This window comes from Triticum urartu, chromosome 5 (genome assembly GCF_003073215.2).
Source record: "Triticum urartu cultivar G1812 chromosome 5, Tu2.1, whole genome shotgun sequence".
In the NCBI taxonomy this organism is placed as follows: Eukaryota; Viridiplantae; Streptophyta; class Magnoliopsida; order Poales; family Poaceae; genus Triticum; species Triticum urartu.
The window spans coordinates 109,742,720-109,761,934 of NC_053026.1; the positions used below are offsets into that span (position 1 = coordinate 109,742,720).

Below are 19,215 nucleotides of genomic sequence, written 5' to 3' on the forward strand. Positions count from 1 at the left end.
GAGAACATTTGAGTCAACTATTGCTCATCCGGTCGACGAGCGAGCGATCAACCGGGTGAACTGATTGTTCCCCTTCTGTTTAAGTAAGTATAAATAGAGATATATACTTGGCGATAGAACCTTAAGAATCATCATGTTATAAATTATACATAGCAAAGATACATGAGCTGAAGTAAAAAGAAAAAAGAGAAAATAATTATCATGTTAATCTAGTGCCTCAGCCATTAAGGGAATTTTTAACCGATCCCATATAACTGGTTAGAAAAGTAAAAATTCGGTTTTACTTCTCTAACCGATACCTAGCCGATCCTGTGGAGGATAAATTATCCTCAGTTGTGCCGCGCCTCCCTATATTTACTTCATTGCTCGGCAACTGAGTAAAACATCCCATCTCCTCCGCTGCCATCCTCCCCCTCCCGCCCCATCCCGCATAGCATCTACGCCGGCGCCGCCCCTCGCACCCCCGCCGGCCACCGCCCGCCATTGTGGACGCTTCGTAAGCTGCTAATGCAGGCGCCGCCGCTGGATTTGGTGCTTCCCTCGCCCCGTCGCCGGCGCACAACCGGTAGATCAGCGGCTGTCGGCACCACGAACGGTTTTGGCGCTTCCGGCTGTCAGCGACCGCGCCTTGCTATGGATTGGCCAGGTACCGGACCGCACAACCCTGGCAACGCCTCCGCGCCGCATGCAGGTATTGTTCCCTCCTCTAGCCGCTCGGAACACTCCCGTCGGCGGTTCACGGCCAAGACACGCCCGGGCTCAGCGCTGGCATAGTGTCTCCATGGCTCACCGCTGCCGGTCATAAATTGCGACCACCGCGGCAAGTGGTGCGGGAGTTTCTACCACGTCGGAATATCCCAGGTGGGTATTCTTCAAGTGCAAAAAAGATGGGATATGTGCTCCTTTTGATTCGGTTGTCACCTGATTCGATGCACTTTCATAGCTCATTGCTTGCTCAAATTTGTGCGTAGGATGGATGCAAGTTTTGGTATTGGGAAGAAGATTACATCAATCTATTGATAGCGTGAAATTGGATAGATGCGCGTGCACTCGTTGCTAGAATAGAGGCTAGAGATGATACTAGATGCGAAGCAAGCGTTGAATTCTTCAGAATAGAAGAAGAAATCAATGTGCAAACTCAAGAAGCCAATACAGAGAAGCAACAATGAAGACATGAAGAAGATATTAATCTAACTAGTGGGAGCAGGTATAGAAGTTGGATATTTTTTAAAATATTTAATTGTGATTCTTATTTTCTTTGGTCTTGCTCTCGTAGCGAAGAATTAGTGAACTATATAATCCAATATATCAAAATGTCGTTGAATGAAATAAAGAAGTAAAGAAATGTGTTTCGCTGGCCGGAAATGAAATGCAGATGAGTCTGGACTCAGAAATGGATATTCAGTAGTAGTCGGTAAAACTGCCCATAGCACGAGTAATTTCAATAGTAACATAAGGTCTAACCCAGTAAATTTGTTTATGTGACAATGATTTAATGAGAAGAGAGATGATATGAGTAATATAGCTAGTTTACCCACAATAACATCATATATATCAAGATAAGATGAGTCTACAAGCTAATGAATGAAGTGTGACACCACACATAGTATGTTACTCTCCATAGAGCATGATAAATAATATAGCCAGCTCCTGACTATAACATGTTGCCATGTCACTTATAACCAATGTAATACCCAACACACATAATAGTTGGCTATAAGAAATACTACTTTGTTAACATATGACTCAATTTTCACTCTCACAAAACTTTCTGAAGCTTGTGCTACAGCCAGCTGTAAGTCTACAACCCGATTCTCTTCTCTCTCCTTTTCTCTCTTATCCAACTCAACAATAATATAATATTTAAATTCTTACAACCCACTTACGTCACCTTATTATACTTGCTTTTATAGAGGTAGTAACATATACCGGTAAGATATGTATATTACTAGTAAGTTATTCCCCACTATGAATAGTCTAATCGGCCCTCTCCTAATTCAATCCCGTATGCTCCTTTCGCTTGACTGCTGACTTGTTTGCTGCTGCGACCCCCGAAATTCTCCGGCGTTTCCTCCGCCGATAACACTTCTCACTTGCAACGAACGAGTTGACCTTCACGCGCAACCGCCTGATGAGAGCCCAACCGAACGTCGCCACTACTCCTCCAACACCACCAACCTCGCCGGCCGGCCGGCTGGCAGCGACACGTACGACGTACCAGGCCTTGACTTTCACATAAAAGGACAGAACAACATCAGGAGAGAGGGAAGACCCGCCGGAGGAACAACGTGCATGCAGCAGCCAGCCATGGAGCCAGCTTGTCCTCGGTTGCTCGTGTCCCTCCTCCTCCTATCATGCTTCGTGTCACCCGAGCTCGTCACTCCCATCCACGGCCAGTCCGACGCCCTCGGCTTCATCAGCGTCGACTGCGGGATCGCCGACGGCACGAGCTACCCCCACGAGTCCACGAGCGGCCTGAGGTACGTCTCGGACGCCGGCTTCGTCGACGCCGGAGCGGGGGCCAACGCCGGCATCAGCCCGCCGTACAGCGACCGCGGCCTGGCGGCGCGGTACCTCACCGTACGCCACTTCTCCGGTGGTGCTGCGCGCAGCTGCTACACGCTCCGGGGGCTCTCGCCGGGAGGCAGGTACCTCGTCAGGTCCAGCTTCTACTACGGCAACTACGACGCGCTCAACAGGCCCCCGTCCTTCCACCTCTACCTTGGGGTCAACCGCTGGGCCGCCGTCAACGTCACCGCGCCCGACGACATATTGATCTTCGAGGCCGTCGTCGTGTCCCCGGCTGATTTCTTTCAGGTCCCAGGAGTCCTCTAGGCAGACTTCACAGTCTGAGCTTTTCTTGAGTGATGAACGGGTTGATGACAAGTACTATTTTTGGTTTACATACAGGTGTGCCTGGTGGACATAGGGCAGGGTACGCCCTTCATCTCCGGGCTTGACCTGAGGCCGCTCAGGGCGGCCATGTACCCGGAGGCCACCGTGAACCAGTCGCTGCTCCTGCTCAACCTTCGCCGGCCGGCGGCGAGATTCGCCTTGAACCGCTACCACTTCTGGCGGCCGGCTAGTTCCTATAAGCTATACAGGTTCGTCCGGTCTCCGGTGATAACTACTGATGCATATTATAGTTGCCTGCCGATTACTTACTTGATGTGAACGTCGAAGTGGGTTATCTTGACCATTTGCACACATCACGTAGGGCAGCAGCATTCCTTGGTTTATTGCACAAGTTTCCATTTGGATGAACATTTTAAAATAGGCTTTGCAGAGTCGTAAGAAAACCGCTACTAGTATGCACTTACTCTGCTCCAAAATGACACCGCGTATGCACACTGAATAACATAAAACCTTTTTTTTCGAAAAGGAGGTATACCCCCGGCCTCTGCATCTCTTGATACACACAACCATTTATTAAAAAGTATCTCAAAGGTTTCAAAGGTTCCAAACGGAGGTCTCAAAAATAAACAAAGGTCGCACTAAGCGAAGAAAAGCCACAAGCGGCCAAAAATAAAAATCACAACCGTCGTCAGCAAGACTAGGAGACTAAACGTCTATCCTATTATTGGACCGTCATCCAAACCGGTTGTAAGTATCCCGTGCAACCATCTCCCATCGGCTGCATCCAATATCCATATGCTCCCTGTGGTCCGCACGACTGAGTAATGACCACGTACGGATCCAAGTAGACGCTCTGAAGATGACCTGCAAAAAGTTGGTAATGGTTTGTCTGTTAAATGCAACGTCATTGCGAGAATTCCATAGAGACCAAAGTAATGCACATGCTCCCACTCGGATATGTGCCGCGGACTTTGGCTCCACTCCAGTCAACCAGTTATGAAACAAATGTGATATCGTGCGAGGTGGAGTTATGTTGAAAGTAACATGGATAGTTCTCCAAAGCAGTTTAGCAAGTGGACATTTGATAAATAGATGTTCTATTGTTTCATCCTGATCACAAAAGCAACATCTTTTACTTCCTTCCCACTTACGCTTAACTAAGTTATCTTTATAAGAATGACACCTTTATGCACAAACCACATAAAAACTTTTATCTTCAAGGGCACCTTAACTTTTCAAATATGAGCTGTCCTCGGGATGGTCCCGGTATTAATCAAATCCATGTACATGGATTTAACCGAGAAGACCCCTGAGTTGGAAAGCTTCCATTGCAAAGTGTCTGGTACATCCGAAAGGTTAACCTCCATTAACCTACGCACAAGATGTATCCACCTAGTCCAACGGTTGCCAATAACAGACCGTCTAAACTGTATGTTAAGCGGGATAGTACCCAGCACTGTAGCAACGGAAACCTCTTTCCGCTGCGCAATGTTGTAAAGGGAAGGATACTGTAAGGCCAGCGGCGAATCTCCTAACCTAGTATCCTCCCAAAATCGAGTATCCCGTCCATTCCCGATGATAAATTTGATCCTGTTAAAGAACGCCACTTTCGTCCTCATAATCCCTTTCCAGAATGGTGAGTCAGTCGCTTTTACCGTAACCTGGGCTAGTGTTTTGGCATAGAGATATTTGTTACGCAATAGCTGAGCCCAAACTCCGTCACTTTCTGTGCATAACCGGTACAACCATTTGCTGAGTAAGCACCTATTTTTCACCTCCAAGTTTTCAATTCCCAAGCCTCCCTGGTCCTTTGGTCTACAAATTACATCCCACTTTGCCAAACGATACTTATTTTTGTTCTCATCAATTTGCCAGAAGAATCTAGATCGATAAAAGTCCAATCTTTTCCGTACCCCAACCGGGACTTCAAAGAAAGAGAGGAGGAACATGGGCATACTTGTGAGTACAGAATTAATAAGCACCAATCTTCCTTCATAAGACAAAAGTTTGCCCTTCCAGCAACTTAGCCTCTTTTCAAACCGATCCTCGATACATTTCGATTCTTTATTTGTGAGCTTGCGATGATGAATCGGAATCCCTAGGTACGTGAAGGGTAGTGCGCCTATTTCACAGCCAAATAGTTGCTTGTAGGTTTCTTGTTCTTCTCTGGCACGTCCAAAGCAAAACAGCTCACTTTTATTAAAATTAACTTTCAACCCTGATAGTTGTTCGAATAGGCAAAGCAATAACTTCATGTTTCTGGCCTTAACAAGGTCATGTTCCATGAAAATGATGGTATCGTCGGCATATTGAAGAATGGACACCCCACCCTCAACCAGATGTGGTATGAGCCCCCCTACTTGACCGTCCTGTTTTGCTCTATTAACAAGAACGGCCAACATGTCAACCACGACAATAAAGAGAATTGGCGACATCGGGTCTCCCTGTCTCAATCCTTTTAACGTCTGGAAATACTGGCCAATATCGTCATTTACTTTGATGCCTACACTACCCCCTTGTACAAATGATTCTACCTGCTTCCTCCAGGCCTCATCAAATCCTTTCATACGTAAGGCCTGCTGTAAGAATGACCACTTCACTTTATCATATGCCTTTTCAAAATCCACTTTGAAGACCACTCCATCGAGCTTCTTCGAATGAATTTCGTGTAAAGTCTCATGAAGAACGACCACTCCCTCGAGGATGTGTCGATCTGGCATGAAGGCAGTCTGTGTTGGCTGTACCACCGAATGAGCAATCTGAGTCAGACGGTTTGTACCAACTTTTGTGAAAATCTTGAAGCTTACATTGAGCAAACATATCGGCCTGAATTGCTCAATGCGAATCACTTCCGCCTTCTTTGGTAACAACGTGATAGTCCCAAAGTTAAGCTTAAAAAGTTGAAGGTGGCCATTAAACAGATCATTGAACATTGGCATCAAATCACCTTTAATAATACCCCAACATTTCTTGTAAAACTCAGCTGGGAATCCATTCGGACCAGGTGCTTTGTTATTTTCCATTTGGGATATTGCATCAAACACCTCCTTCTCAGAGAAAGGTGCAATTATTACTTCGTTCTCTTCATCTTTCAGTTGAGGAATGTCGTCCACCATGCTCTCATCGAGGGCGACATAATTCTCAGCTGGGGCCCCAAATAGTTTTTTATAATAGTTGGTAATATACATTTTAAGGTTTTCATGACCAACAATCGTCCCCTCATCTTGTTCAAGTTGAATGATTCTCTTCTTCCTATGTTTCCCATTGGCAATCATATGGAAAAATTGAGTATTATTATCTCCTTGAACCACCTGGCGCACTTTCGCTCTACGTGCCCATTTCAACTCCTCCTCTCTAAGAAGCTTCGCTAGCAAAACCTCGGCTTCTCTTTTAGAAACTCGCTGATCCATATCCAGCGCAGTACTTTCAGCTTTTATGTCTAGGTCATTAAGGATCTTTAACAGTCTTTCTTTCTCCTTTCTATAAACCCCACTATTGTTCTTAGCCCATCCTCTCAAGAACTGTCTAAGATGTCGAATCTTATTCTGCCACCGATCAATATTTGTCTCTCCCCTTTGTTCCGCCGCCCATTCCCTTGCTATCAACGCAAGGAAATCTTCTCTCTCGAACCACGCAGTTTCGAAAGAGAAGACATTTTTGTTGCCTTGGTGAGCCGCCTCACCAGAGTCTACAAGAAGGGGTGTATGATCAGATATTCCCCTCTGTAACGCTTGCACCGTCACAAGAGGGAATTTTTGTTCCCATTCTATACTTGTGAGAACTCTATCAAGTTTTTCATACGCCGGATTTGGAAGATTATTTTCCCAAGTAAATTGCCTGCCTGTGAGATCAATCTCTCGCAGGTCCAGGCTTTCAATAATCGCATTAAACATGAATGACCATCTGCCATCAAAATTGTCATTATTTTTCTCTTCTCGTCTTCTAATAATGTTAAAGTCACCACCAACAAGAACAGGTAAGGTATCATCCCCACAAATCCTAACTAAATCTGCGAGGAAGTCCGACTTAAGCTCAGGCTGTGCCGCTCCATACACAGCCACTAAAGCCCACCTGAACCCGTCAGCTTTCGACCACACATGGAACTTAACTGCAAATTCCCCCCAGAAAACATCAAGCACCTCCAGCTGAAAGAACATGCGGTGCCCCCATGTTTGGTTTTGGAAATTGATGACAATCTCTATGGACTAATGGTTGCCTTGAGTTATATTTGAAGGTTTTGTCCATAGGCTTTTCTTGGAGTACATGTGTTGGTTTCAAGAAGAGTTTGTGTCGACCAAGGTGCTATTCAAGGAATTATCCAAAGATTGGTCATTTGAGAGTTGAGCTTATTGCAAGCATGTCTTGAAGAAGAAGATTGTGTGATCATTCATGTTTACCTTCAAGACATCATCCAAATGCAGAGAGTTGGAAAGATTCAAGGTTGATCAAGACTAAGTCAAGAGTGAATCAAGTTGATCAACTCAGAAAGCATAGAAGATGTACCGAGAGGGATCAAGTGATCCCATGGTTTGGTAAGCATTGTCCATTGTGCTTTGTATACTAACCCATGGTCTATGTGAGAGTTCTACGTGGGGTTAGGTACATGTTCATGGGCTTGTGTCAAGAGGAAGATATCTCTCAACCCATGGAGAGGATGACATCAAGTGGTGATCGTCATCAAGATTGCCGTGTGCGAGTTCAAGTGGAGCATCACGAAGAGATCAAATGCTTGAAGCTTGCCGTCCTTTGTGGTGACAATGAACTTGTGAAGATGTGCGGAAGAGTGGCTCACCCATAGTGGAGTATGGGGGAGTAATCAACTAGTCTTCATCAAGTCAACCCAATCAAGAAAGGTGGTCCAACTTGAGGGAGTCAAGATCGTCATCATCTAGCTCAAATGGACCATGTGCAAGGCAAAGGTTCGCCCTTGGTAGGTTTTCTATTTTACCGGTCTCATGATGGTAGTTGGGAGACCGGGTTATGGGATCGATTGCCGTACTATCAAGGGGGGCTCTCAATGAGTAGCTTGATCGTATCGTTCATAGAGAGCTCAAACCATTGCATCCTTGCATCATCTTTCTTGGTTCTTGTTTGGTTCTCTTTGTGAGTCTTAGAGCTTATGGTCATCTTGATGACAAGCTTGAGTTCATCGAAAACGGAGTTCGCATGCATCTTCTATGATGTTTTCGATGTTGGAGGTTTTGCCGGTTCTTCTCGGTTGGAGGTTTCTCTCCTCTATTTGTTGGCATACCTCCCCTGCCTCTTCTTACTATAACCAGACGTTGGAGGTTTGTCTCCTCTATCGCCGCTGTTTTGATGCTACTCGTCGTCTTGTTTCCAACAAGCTTGAGTTTGCTCAATTCGGAGCTCATATGCAGAAGTTATGGCAGTTCTGATTTTCTTGAGTGTGGTTTTTGTCAGGGTCCCAGCGGTAGTACCGTGGTACCCAGCGGTAGTACCGCTGAGGAGTCACAAGCGGCAGTACCGCTCCGCAGCGGTAGTACCGCGGGCCACAGCGGTAGTACCGCTCCTCGGAGCGGTAGTACCGCTTGATGGTCTCAGCAGTAGTACCGCTGCGGCTCCGTGCTCCTACCGCCTCGACTCGAGTGTGCATAGAAACTACGTAGACCAGCTCATGATGCCACTGTTGGGGAACGTAGCAATAATTCAAAATTTTCCTACGTGTCACCAAGATCAATCTATGAAGTCATCTAGCAACGAGGGAGGAGTGGATCTACATACCCTTGTAGATCGCGCGCGGAAGCGTTCAAGAGAACGGGGTTGATGGAGTCGTACTCGTCGTGATCCAAATCACCGATGATCCTAGCGCCGAACGGACGGCACCTCCGCGTTCAACACACGTACGGAGCAGCGATGTCTCCTCCTTCTTGATCCAGCAAGGGGGGAGGAGAGGTTGATGGAGATCCAGCAGCACGACGGCGTGGTGGAAGTAGCGGGATTCCAACAGGGCTTCGCTAAGCGCTGCGGGAGGAGGGAGATGTGTCACGGGAGGGAGAGGGAGGCGCCAGGCCTTAGGTATGGTTGCTCCTCCTTTTCCCCACTATATATAGGGCCAAGGGAGAGGGGGAGGCGCAGCCCTTGCCCCTTCCTCCAAGGAAGGGTGCGGCCAAGGGGGGGAGGAGTCCATCCTCCCCAAGGCACCTCGGAGGTGCCTTCCCCTTTTAGGACTCTCCCCTTTTTCTCTTCTCTTGGCGCATGGGCCTCTTGGGGCTGGTTCCCTTGGCCCATGTAGGCCAAGGCGCACCCCCCACAGCCCATGTGGCCCCCCGGGGCAGGTGGCCCCACCCGGTGGACCCCCGGGACCCTTCCGGTGGTCCCGGTACAATACCGGTGACCCCGAAACTTGTCCCGATGGCCGAAATAGCACTTCCTATATATAATTCTTTACCTCCGGACCATTCTGGAACTCCTCGTGACGTCCGGGATCTCATCCGGGACTCCGAACAACTTTCGGGTTACCGCATACTAATATCTCTATAACCCTAGCGTCACCGAACCTTAAGTGTGTAGACCCTACGGGTTCGGGAGACATGCAGACATGACCGAGACGTTCTCCGGTCAATAACCAACAGTGGGATCTGGATACCCATGTTGGCTCCTGCATGTTCCACGATGATCTCATCGGATGAACCACGATGTCAACGACTTAATCAATCCCGTATTCAATTCCCTTTGTCTAGCGGTACGATACTTGCCCGAGATTCGATCGTCGGTATCCCGATACCTTGTTCAATCTCGTTACCGACAAGTCTCTTTACTCGTTCCGTAACACATCATCCCGTGATCAACTCCTTGATCACATTGTGCACATTATGATGATGTCCTACCGAGTGGGCCCAGAGATACCTCTCCGTTTACACGGAGTGACAAATCCCAGTCTCGATTCGTGCCAACCCAACAGACACTTTCAGAGATACCTGTAGTGCACCTTTATAGTCACCCAGTTACGTTGTGACGTTTGGTACACCCAAAGCATTCCTACGGTATCCGAGAGTTGCACAATCTCATGGTCTAAGGAAATGATACTTGACATTAGAAAAGCTTTAGCATACGAACTACACGATCTTTGTGCTAGGCTTAGGATTGGGTCTTGTCCATCACATCATTCTCCTAATGATGTGATCCCGTTATCAATGACATCCAATGTCCATGGTCAGGAAACCGTAACCATCTATTGATCAACGAGCTAGTCAACTAGAGGCTTACTAGGGACATGGTGTTGTCTATGTATCCACACATGTATCTGAGTTTCCTATCAATACAATTATAGCATGGATAATAAACGATTATCATGAACAAGGAAATATAATAATAACTAATTTATTATTGCCTCTAGGGCATATTTCCAACAGCACTTGCTGCGGTAGTAGTGGCGGTAGTACCTCTTATTAGCGGTAGTACCGCCCTGCCTCCACAGTAGTACCGCTCTGGGTCCCAGCCCCAGCCCCTTTTCTTCTGGCGCGGCAGTACCGCTGAGGGGGAGCGGTAGTACCACTTATGAGCGGTAGTACCGCCCTGCCTCCGCGGTAGTACCGCTCTCTGCGGGGCTGAGTGGGGGATAACGGTTGGATTTTCCCCCTCCTATAAAAAGGGGGTCTTCTTCCCTTTGAACCTTATCCTTTGAGCTCGTGTTCTTCCCCCATTGTTGACCTTCTTCGAGCTTGCTAAACTCTCAATCCCTCCATGGATTCTTGCTAGTTTTTGAGGGAAAAGAGAGAGGAGATCTAGATCCACATTTTCACCTATCACTTTCTCCTCTATGTGAGGGGAACCCCTTGGATCTAGATCTTGGAGTTCTTGGTGTTCTCTCTCTTGTTCTTCCTCTCATTTTCCTCCCTAGCATTAGTTGCTTCGGTGGGATTTGAGAGAGAAGGACTTGGGCACTCCGTGTGCCCTTGCCATTGCATTTGGTGCATCGGTTTGAGTTCTCCACGTGATACGTGGAAGTTACAAGTTGAGAAGCTTATTACTCTTGGGTGCTTGGTACCCTTGAGCTTGTTCCTCTTGGGTGCTTGGGCTCCCTAGACGGTTGTTGGTGTTCGGAGCTCAATCATTGTGGTGCAAAGCTCCGGGCAAGCGTCGGGGTCTCCAATTAGGTTGTGGAGATCGCCCCGAGCAATTTGACGGGTACCGGTGACCGCCCCCAAGGGTTGCCAAAGTGTACGGGTTCGGTGACCGCCCCCAAGGGTTGCCATTTGTACGGGTTCGGTGACCGCCCTCAAGGGTCCCTTAGTGGAATCACGGCATCTTGCATTGTGCGAGAGCGTGAGGAATTTACGGTGGCCCTAGTGACTTCTTGGGGAGCATTGTGCCTCCACACCGCTCCAAACGGAGATTAGCATCCGCAAGGGTGTGAACTTCGGGATACATCGTCGTCTCCTCGTGCCTCGGTTATCTCTTACCCGAGCCCTTTACTTATGCACTTTACTTTGTGATAGCCATATTGTTTCTTGTCATATATCTTGCTATCACATAGTTGCTTATCTTTCTTAGCATAAGTTGTTGGTGCACATAGGTGAGCCTAGTTGTTTTAGGCTTTGTGCTTGGCAAATTAACCCCTAGGTTTATTCCGCATTTGTTCAAGCCTAAACCGTAATTATTTTAAAACGCCTATTCACCCCCCCCCTCTAGGCGACATCCACGATCTTTCACCAGCGACTCGCAATTGACACCTAGGAGGATCCCGCCACATCTTCCCCGAGGTGGCAAACAATGCCAATCAAAATCAAGACCTCCTGAGATCGTTCCAAGAAACTGCGAAGTAAAATCCGCCCTACCAGTCTCTAGCAACGCAATAAAATCAAGTTTGTAATCCCGAGATGCATCCGCCAAAAACCTACGTTTAGCCAAGTCCCTTAGACCTCTGCTATTCCAAAAAATGCCGTTCATGAATCATCGTGAAATTTCTTCTTAAACTTAATCCTAGCACTTCGACGCGCCGCGGAAAGGCCATACACCTTTTTTTGCCGTTTACGCGTTGGAGGCTGAGGGAGGATCAAAGAGTCCGCATGACTAATGTCCTCGGCAGGACCTACAGGTGAAGACAGAGAGGCTGCATGCCCCTCCTCTTCCAAAGTCTCCTCATGTAGAAGGTTTGCAGGAACTAAACCCTCGCATAAACCCTCCAACTCACACATACCCAACTCATTTATCTCACTTTCTTGCATTGGTTGGACTGCCGCTAAATTATTAAGCATCGCCATTGCTCTATCAGTTTCTAAATCAAGAAGCTCATTGATAGAAGTAACTACTTCGCGATTGTTGGCACCTAAACAAATACCCAATTTATCCGCTCTATGCAAGATATCATCTTCAGAAAAATGTAAAACTGAAATATCGGTATTTAAAGACAAACCTGTAGAAGCCTCCGTGTCGCGGATTTTGGCCATCCGCATGGCGCGGCCAAGCTGAAACTCATCCGCATCCGGCTGCTCCTGGATGCGCCGGCTGGAGCGCCTCCCTCCCGACGTCGGATCTGGAATACCCCCAAAGGCCACCACCTCTGGGATAAAAGAGTCCGTCCCCCGTCCAGTGTGAGGTGCGGAAGGTAGCACCGGAAAGCCCACCATCGGCTCCGGTTCTGGACCCGTACCCAAAGCCGGCACCTCCACCGTCGTCGCCTCCTGCGACACCTGTGTAGAAGTCGCATCCTCCATCGGAGTTAGAGCAGAAGAAAGCCCATACCCCTCCACGACCACATCCGCCTCGTGTGGTCGTGTAGGTGAAGGAGTAGCCCGCCGAGGTGTGACGTCCGCCGAAGAAGGAAGAACTGGGGCCGCCTGCCTCGAGTTGCTTCCCTTAGATGACATCGGTTCTGCCATAGCATCACCACCCTCGAACGAAAACCGGACAGGAGATAACGGAGGTAAAACATGCTCAACAGGGTCATCTCGCTCCATCCGATCTCCCCACAGACGCCCAGGTGCCGAAACAGCTCCAAAAGACCCAAAACGAAGTCCTGACTTGGACTGAGATATGGGGGCAGGGGTCGTGCATCTCGCATCCGTAGGAGTGTGGTCATCATCCTTCAATGTTGTGAGAATCCGAGATGGTGGCACTATCGCATCCAGCACCTCTCGGCGAAGACCTGCTATGGGCGCCGAACCAGAGGCCTTGCCCACTGGGGCCTTGGGCTCCTTACCCTGCCCCCGGGAGTAAGTGAATTGTTTGCAGGCTGGTCATGGTCCATAAGATCGTCCTGCCTGCCGTCACCACCATCAGTCCCACTATCAGTACTCATGCTTTTGTCTGCATCTTGGATCATCGGAACTCCCTCAATCTCAATTCTTAGATCATAACTCATGCCATCATAAACCCAATCTAAAAAGCACGGGACCGCATTCACATCCCGAACTCCCACCCGCATACGTGCAATGCCATGCATACGCGTAAAAGGCATATCGACCTCCAGAGTCTTTCCAATAAGAGACCCTAGGCTCCAAGTCTCCAAATAGTCATTAAGTGGTTCCGGGGGTAGGCCAAAAAATCTGACCCAAATCTGAACAAGTGGCACTCCCACCGGATCATTGCGCTTCCACTCATCAAACTCTAGAATACATGCACTACCAGAAACTTTGCACATGCCAAACTCATTAATCTTGTCAAGATCATATTTCGTGGGATAGTCAACCTTAAACGTCATCTCATCAATCCGAACGAGAACCCACTGAAACGAGCTAGAGACTAATCTCTTGAGTTGTAAAATAATCTGATCCTCAGAAAGAGTGCCCTTAGTCACTTGAATGATGCCAGTTCTAGCATTCTCCAACCGTGGTCTACAAGATCTCATAGTTGGAGTCTCAAAGAACATAAGTTTTTCGTCACACACACCATATAAGTTCACCACCGGCTTAGGAGCTGACAAAAGAGAACAGGCTTCATCATGTTTCGGTCGCAAACAAATGTCACAAAGCTCCGTCGTACAACCCACCGCATAGTGCCCAGGTTCTCCACAACGATAACAATATGTCTTTTCCCTCTTACGCTGACCTTTGCTCATCTTATCAGTATCATCCTTGTCCGACGCATTCTCCACCGGCGTCTCGGTGCTTACGTAAGGATGCAACTTTTATCCAGGCTAAAGCTAACTGGTGTTAGGTGGAAGTTGAAAACAGTCTCACAGACAAAAATGACACAACCCTGTGACCCTGAGCTTGAGTTTTGTCCTCCATTTGATTGTACCCCTCATAGTTGATGTTGCTCTAAAGGGCCAGTTTTTTGGCAGCTTAAAAAACAAGCCGCCTCTCCCCAACTTATCCCATAAGCCGTCTTTCTTATTCATCGGGGCTTCTAAACTAGTTGTGGGATAGCTAATTTAGAAGTCTCAACGAACTTAAGAAGCGGCTTATTTTTTAAGCCGAGGAGAGGCAGCTTATTTCTTAAGCTGTCCAAAAGAACTAGCCCTTATCTCGCCTGCAAAGCTCATATGATATGAGCAATCATCTAGATATCACCCTGGAAGAGTGGTTAGCAATCTCAGACAACTAACAAGGTTCTACAACCGCAAAAAAAAAACAAGGTTCTAAACATTATCACCTTTCTAGAACATGGTTTATTATCACAACTCCCTAATCCCAGCAGACACTAACACGCAGTTCCGCTTGAAATGCGGTCAAACTGACGGCTGGCCATTGACCCCACAGCTAAAGATTATATCACTATATAAATTGTTGTTGCACTTCATTCCTGAATGAACTGCCAAGTAGCATGATCGACACTGGCCTTCTCTGCTACCAAACCAAATGCAACATTTTAGGTCGATCATGAGTCAATTCTGCAAAATCTATAGGTGTCAAACCAGAGTCTGGAGTTTAAGACACACCAGTTGCAATTTCTGCCGATTTTCTCACACCGGATTCCGCTTCTTGCCAACAATAACAGGTACCCATTTGACTCCTATGACCGCATCTGGCAGTCTTACGGCGACGTCGCTGCGTGGACCAACATAATGACGACGGCCGACGTGGACGTCTCCAAGGCCAGCAGCTTCGACGCGCCGCCTGTGGTGCTGCGGAGTGCCGCCACTCCGGTGAACGGAACCCGGCTCGACTTCTCATGGAGCCCGGACACCTCCCAGAACAACGACAGCAGCACCGCAGCCTACCTCCTGCTGCTCTACTTCGCTGAGCTACAGCAGCTGCCAGGCAACGCGCTGAGGCGGTTCGACATCCTCGTCGACGCCGCCTCATGGAACGGCAGCCGGAGTTACACCCCGAAGTACCTCTCCGCAGAGGTTGTGGAACAGGTGGTGGTGCAGGGGTCAGGCCAGCACACCGTCTCGCTTGTCGCCACGCCGGATGCCACACTCCCGCCCATCCTGAACGCGTTCGAGATATACTCACTGCGGCAGATGACTGAGCTTGCAACGAACAATGGAGACGGTACCTTGCGCTTTGATCCATGTGTTCCATTGTCAAGGATCCTAATTTGGACTGAAATTTGCTAGTCCAGTAGCTTTGAATTATTTGTTTCTGGATAGCGTAAAGCAGAACCTCAGAAACAGCTTCTCCGTTTTTCCATATTAACAGCCAAGGCCATGATGGGAATTCGCAAGACGTACATGCTGAAGAAAAACTGGATGGGTGATCCTTGTGCGCCGAAAGCATTTGCCTGGAATGGCCTGAACTGCAGTTATTCTTCATCTGGTCCTGCATGGATAACAGCTCTGTAAGTTGTCAAGTGCAAAAGAACTGCACATTCATGCTTGTACTTGAAAGTTGAAAGGTTAAAAAAGAAAGCTTTTCCATGGCATGATACTAATCTACTATGGGATTTGCAACAGAGTATTGTCATCTAGTGTGTTGACCGGTGCAGTTGATCCTTCTTTCGGTGATCTAAAATCTCTTCAATACCTGTAAGTGCCCGATATGATCATCGTACGACATATTCTGACTCTAAGAACACCTTCAGGTTCCCATAATCTTCTAGTATTTAGCAGCTATTTAATATCTGACACAATATAAGAATATTGCTTGTATTTTATTTTTTATTATACGTACTCAAGCATTTTCTCATAAGAATTTTAATTCCAGGGACTTGTCCAATAACAGCCTGTCTGGTCCAATACCTGATTTTCTGGCACAAATGCCATCACTTAAATTCCTGTAAGTATACTTGTTTGCTTCAGTTCACTTCAATATGTGCATCAGCATATTTCAAAATATTTGTGCTCTACAGTGATTTGTCAAGCAACAAACTCAGTGGATCAATTCCTGCAGCTCTAGTACGAAAGCGTCAAAATGGATCCCTTGTATTAAGGTTTGCATAGCTAACTTACACCTTCACTCTTTCTTTTTTTAACGTCAAAATGGATCAATTTCTTCGCATTTTCTTGCTCCAAATTTAGCTAATTCAGACATTGTTGTTTTAATTCTAGGATTGGTAATAATGCAAATATCTGTGACAATGGTGCTTCTACATGTGCTCCAAACGACAAGAAAAATAACAGACAACTCATCATTGCGATAGCCGTTCCAATAGCTGTAGCTACTCTACTGTTTGTGGCAGCAATTATCATCCTTCATAGAAGGAGAATTAAACAAGGTAATATTTCACCGAGGAAACCAGCAAATTTATACGTAGTAAGTAAAGATCACCCATATAAAGTCAGGTTTGATTCCAGATACATGGATGGCAAATAGCGCAAGGCTTAATAGCCCCAGGGACAGGGAGAGGTCGAACCTGTTTGAGAATAGACAGTTCAGCTACAAAGAGCTGAAGCTCATCACAGCTAACTTCAAGGAAGAAGTAGGGCGAGGAGGATTTGGTGCTGTGTTTCTAGGCTATTTGGAGAATGGAAGCCCAGTTGCTGTGAAGATCCGTTCAAAAACATCATCTCAAGGGGACAGGGAGTTTCTATCTGAGGTAGGCTTTTAACTACTTTGAAATTTATTGTTTGTATCCTTGAACCAAATGTTCTTACTGCAAATCGCAGGCCCAACACTTAAGTCGAGTTCACCACAGGAACCTGGTTTCCTTGATTGGTTATTGCAAGGACAAGAAACAACTGGCCCTTGTCTATGAATATATGCATGGTGGAGACCTAGAGGATCGTCTAAGAGGTAAGTCAGTATCTCCATGAAAAAAATCACCTCACTAGTTCCACATAGCCTTTCCTTTGTTACAAAGTTTAGTGCCCATTGTTCCAACTTATTCAATTACATTATTGGCATAAAAAAAGGGACAATTTTACACAAGCACATACTTTCTATAGGATGTGATGACTTTGAACAAACTCAAAAGTGTGGCATGCAAAACTATACTTATTTATCCACTTGTCAATTGTGAATGCTAAACTCATGTGTCCAGTACAGTATTAACAGATTAGTGGACAGAGCGGCCAAGATTTTACTAAATGGCACACCTATTCCATGATACAAATTGGGGCCAAATTACACTGATAAATTACATACCTTTTCTTGTCAGAATTTTACTGATCTGCAAACCTTCTTATAAGCCATGTTTTTGGATGCTCTGTCACAGGAGAGGTCTCTATTGCTACGCCCCTCAGTTGGCACCGGCGTCTCAAGATTGCTCTCGACTCTGCCCATGGTTCGTATGACTATACACACCTGAAACTGTAATATAGTAGCATGATTGCACCAGGACTTGTACTTATACCAGCTAAACCGACCAAAACCTCATCCATCTGGCCAATTGTAGCTAATTTTTACCTACATCCTTAACTCATCGCTATCTGCTAACTGGACGCTGGTCGTGGTCCTCATGGATACAGGATTGGAGTATCTACATAAGTCCTGCCAACCGCCACTGATCCATAGGGATGTGAAAACAAAGAACATCCTGCTATCTGCTGACCTAGATGCAAAGATATCTGACTTTGGCCTGACCAAGGTGTTCGCAGATGAGTTCATGACCCATATTACTACCCAACCAGCAGGCACCCTGGGGTATCTTGACCCTGAATACTATAATACATCCCGGCTCAGTGAGAAGAGTGACGTGTATAGTTTTGGAGTTGTACTACTGGAGCTTATAACCGGTCAGTCGCCGGCGGTCGCCATTACTGACACTGAGAGTATCCATATAGCACAGTGGGTGCGCCAAAAGCTCTCCGAGGGTAACATCGAGAGCATTGCAGACTCAAAGATGGGGAGGGAGTATGATGTCAACTCAGTCTGGAAGGTTACAGAGCTGGCACTGCACTGCAAAGAACAACCATCACGGGAACGACCAACGATGACAGATGTTGTGGCTGAGCTCAAGGAATGCTTGGAGCTGGAGGTGTCTCGTGGAATGGGCAATTACAACTCAGTCACTAGCGGCACAAGTAATCTCAGTGCAACAAGCGCTGACTCGCACAACGATGCTCAAGCAAATGATCTGAAACAGCAAAGTGTGCTTGAGTTGGGGCAGGTTGGCGATACATCGTCGACTCACATAGGTCCGGCACCAAGATGAGACCAACAGTCTAATTTTGTATGGTTTTAGAGTCTCGGGTTTGTATATAAGTTTGGTATGCATCAGAAACTTTAGTCCTGTATTTGTAGCAAGTAACTGATGAGGAACTAAAGTTGGATCTCTGTGGACTATATAATTAGGATGTGAGCTTGGTGTGAGAACTGAATGGAAGGTATTTCAAATGGGGCTGCACATATGGTAATTCCATCAATAGTTTCTCAAACTAAAGCAAGAAAAAAATATCAAGAATACACAACCTGGTTCAGGTTGCCATACTTTTCCTCTTTTTTTTGAGCTGGGGAGAAGCCTGCGGCATTTAATTATGAAGATGTTAGACACTTACTACACTCACGAGTGGTTAATTCCACCTAAAGCATCCGGAAGCTCGGTCGGCACGGAAATACCACTGGGCCAAGATGCCCGTCAAACTTGCCGTGGTGCTCTCCTTGGTGCTGTCCCCCAGCGTCGTGACTCCCATGGCCTCTGGGAGCTTGCTGGCTTCACCTTCCATCCGCTGCCACCGCCGTCAGTTACTCTGCCTCTGTTGCCTTGTCTATCAACTCTTTGCAGCAGTGGCATCATTGCCTTGAGAGAGATTGAAGTAGTTTGCATTTTACGAAGAAGATGAAGCAGAGAAGTTGTAGTGGTTTCCATTTTAATAGAGAGATTGAAGCAGTTTGCATTTTATGGAGAACATGAAGCAGAGAAGATGTAGCAAATTCCATTATAACAAAGAAGTTGAGGGACTTTGCATTTTACAGAGAAGATGAAGCAGTTGCAGTGTGGACAAAACTTGAAGCAGCGGGAGCACCACCGACGTGGTGGCGGAAGACCGCACCATCGCCGGATTGATCGGCGACGAGCGCGAGGTCGCTGCCAACCGCGTCCTGTTGGCCGATGCGAGGGGCAAGTTGGAGG

The 19,215-nt window shown here is 47.0% G+C and overlaps 1 protein-coding gene across 1 annotated transcript; it reads left to right on the top strand.

Annotated features, from left to right (window-relative positions):
- Positions 1–2,058: 2,058 nt before the first annotated feature.
- On the top strand, positions 2,059–18,458 carry LOC125508093 (putative leucine-rich repeat receptor-like protein kinase At2g19210). Its single transcript, XM_048672676.1, has 12 exons — positions 2,059–2,817; positions 2,911–3,104; positions 14,758–15,257; positions 15,405–15,543; positions 15,659–15,730; positions 15,909–15,980; positions 16,054–16,134; positions 16,253–16,419; positions 16,499–16,740; positions 16,811–16,937; positions 17,359–17,427; positions 17,612–18,458. The coding sequence occupies exons 1-12, from the start codon at positions 2,293–2,295 to the stop codon at positions 18,295–18,297; spliced, it is 2,874 nt and encodes a 957-aa protein (XP_048528633.1). The 5' UTR covers positions 2,059–2,292; the 3' UTR covers positions 18,298–18,458.
- The last annotated feature ends 757 nt before the right edge of the window (positions 18,459–19,215 follow it).

Bases quoted from the DNA above. Each gene is read 5' to 3' on its own strand.
- LOC125508093 (XM_048672676.1), top strand. From the start codon at position 2,293: ATGCAGCAGCCAGCCATGGAGCCAGCTTGTCCTCGGTTGCTCGTGTCC. The intron at 2,818-2,910 runs GTCCCAGGAGTC...GTTTACATACAG, and splicing joins CCCCGGCTGATTTCTTTCAG to GTGTGCCTGGTGGACATAGG. The intron at 15,258-15,404 runs GTACCTTGCGCT...CCATATTAACAG, and splicing joins TGCAACGAACAATGGAGACG to CCAAGGCCATGATGGGAATT.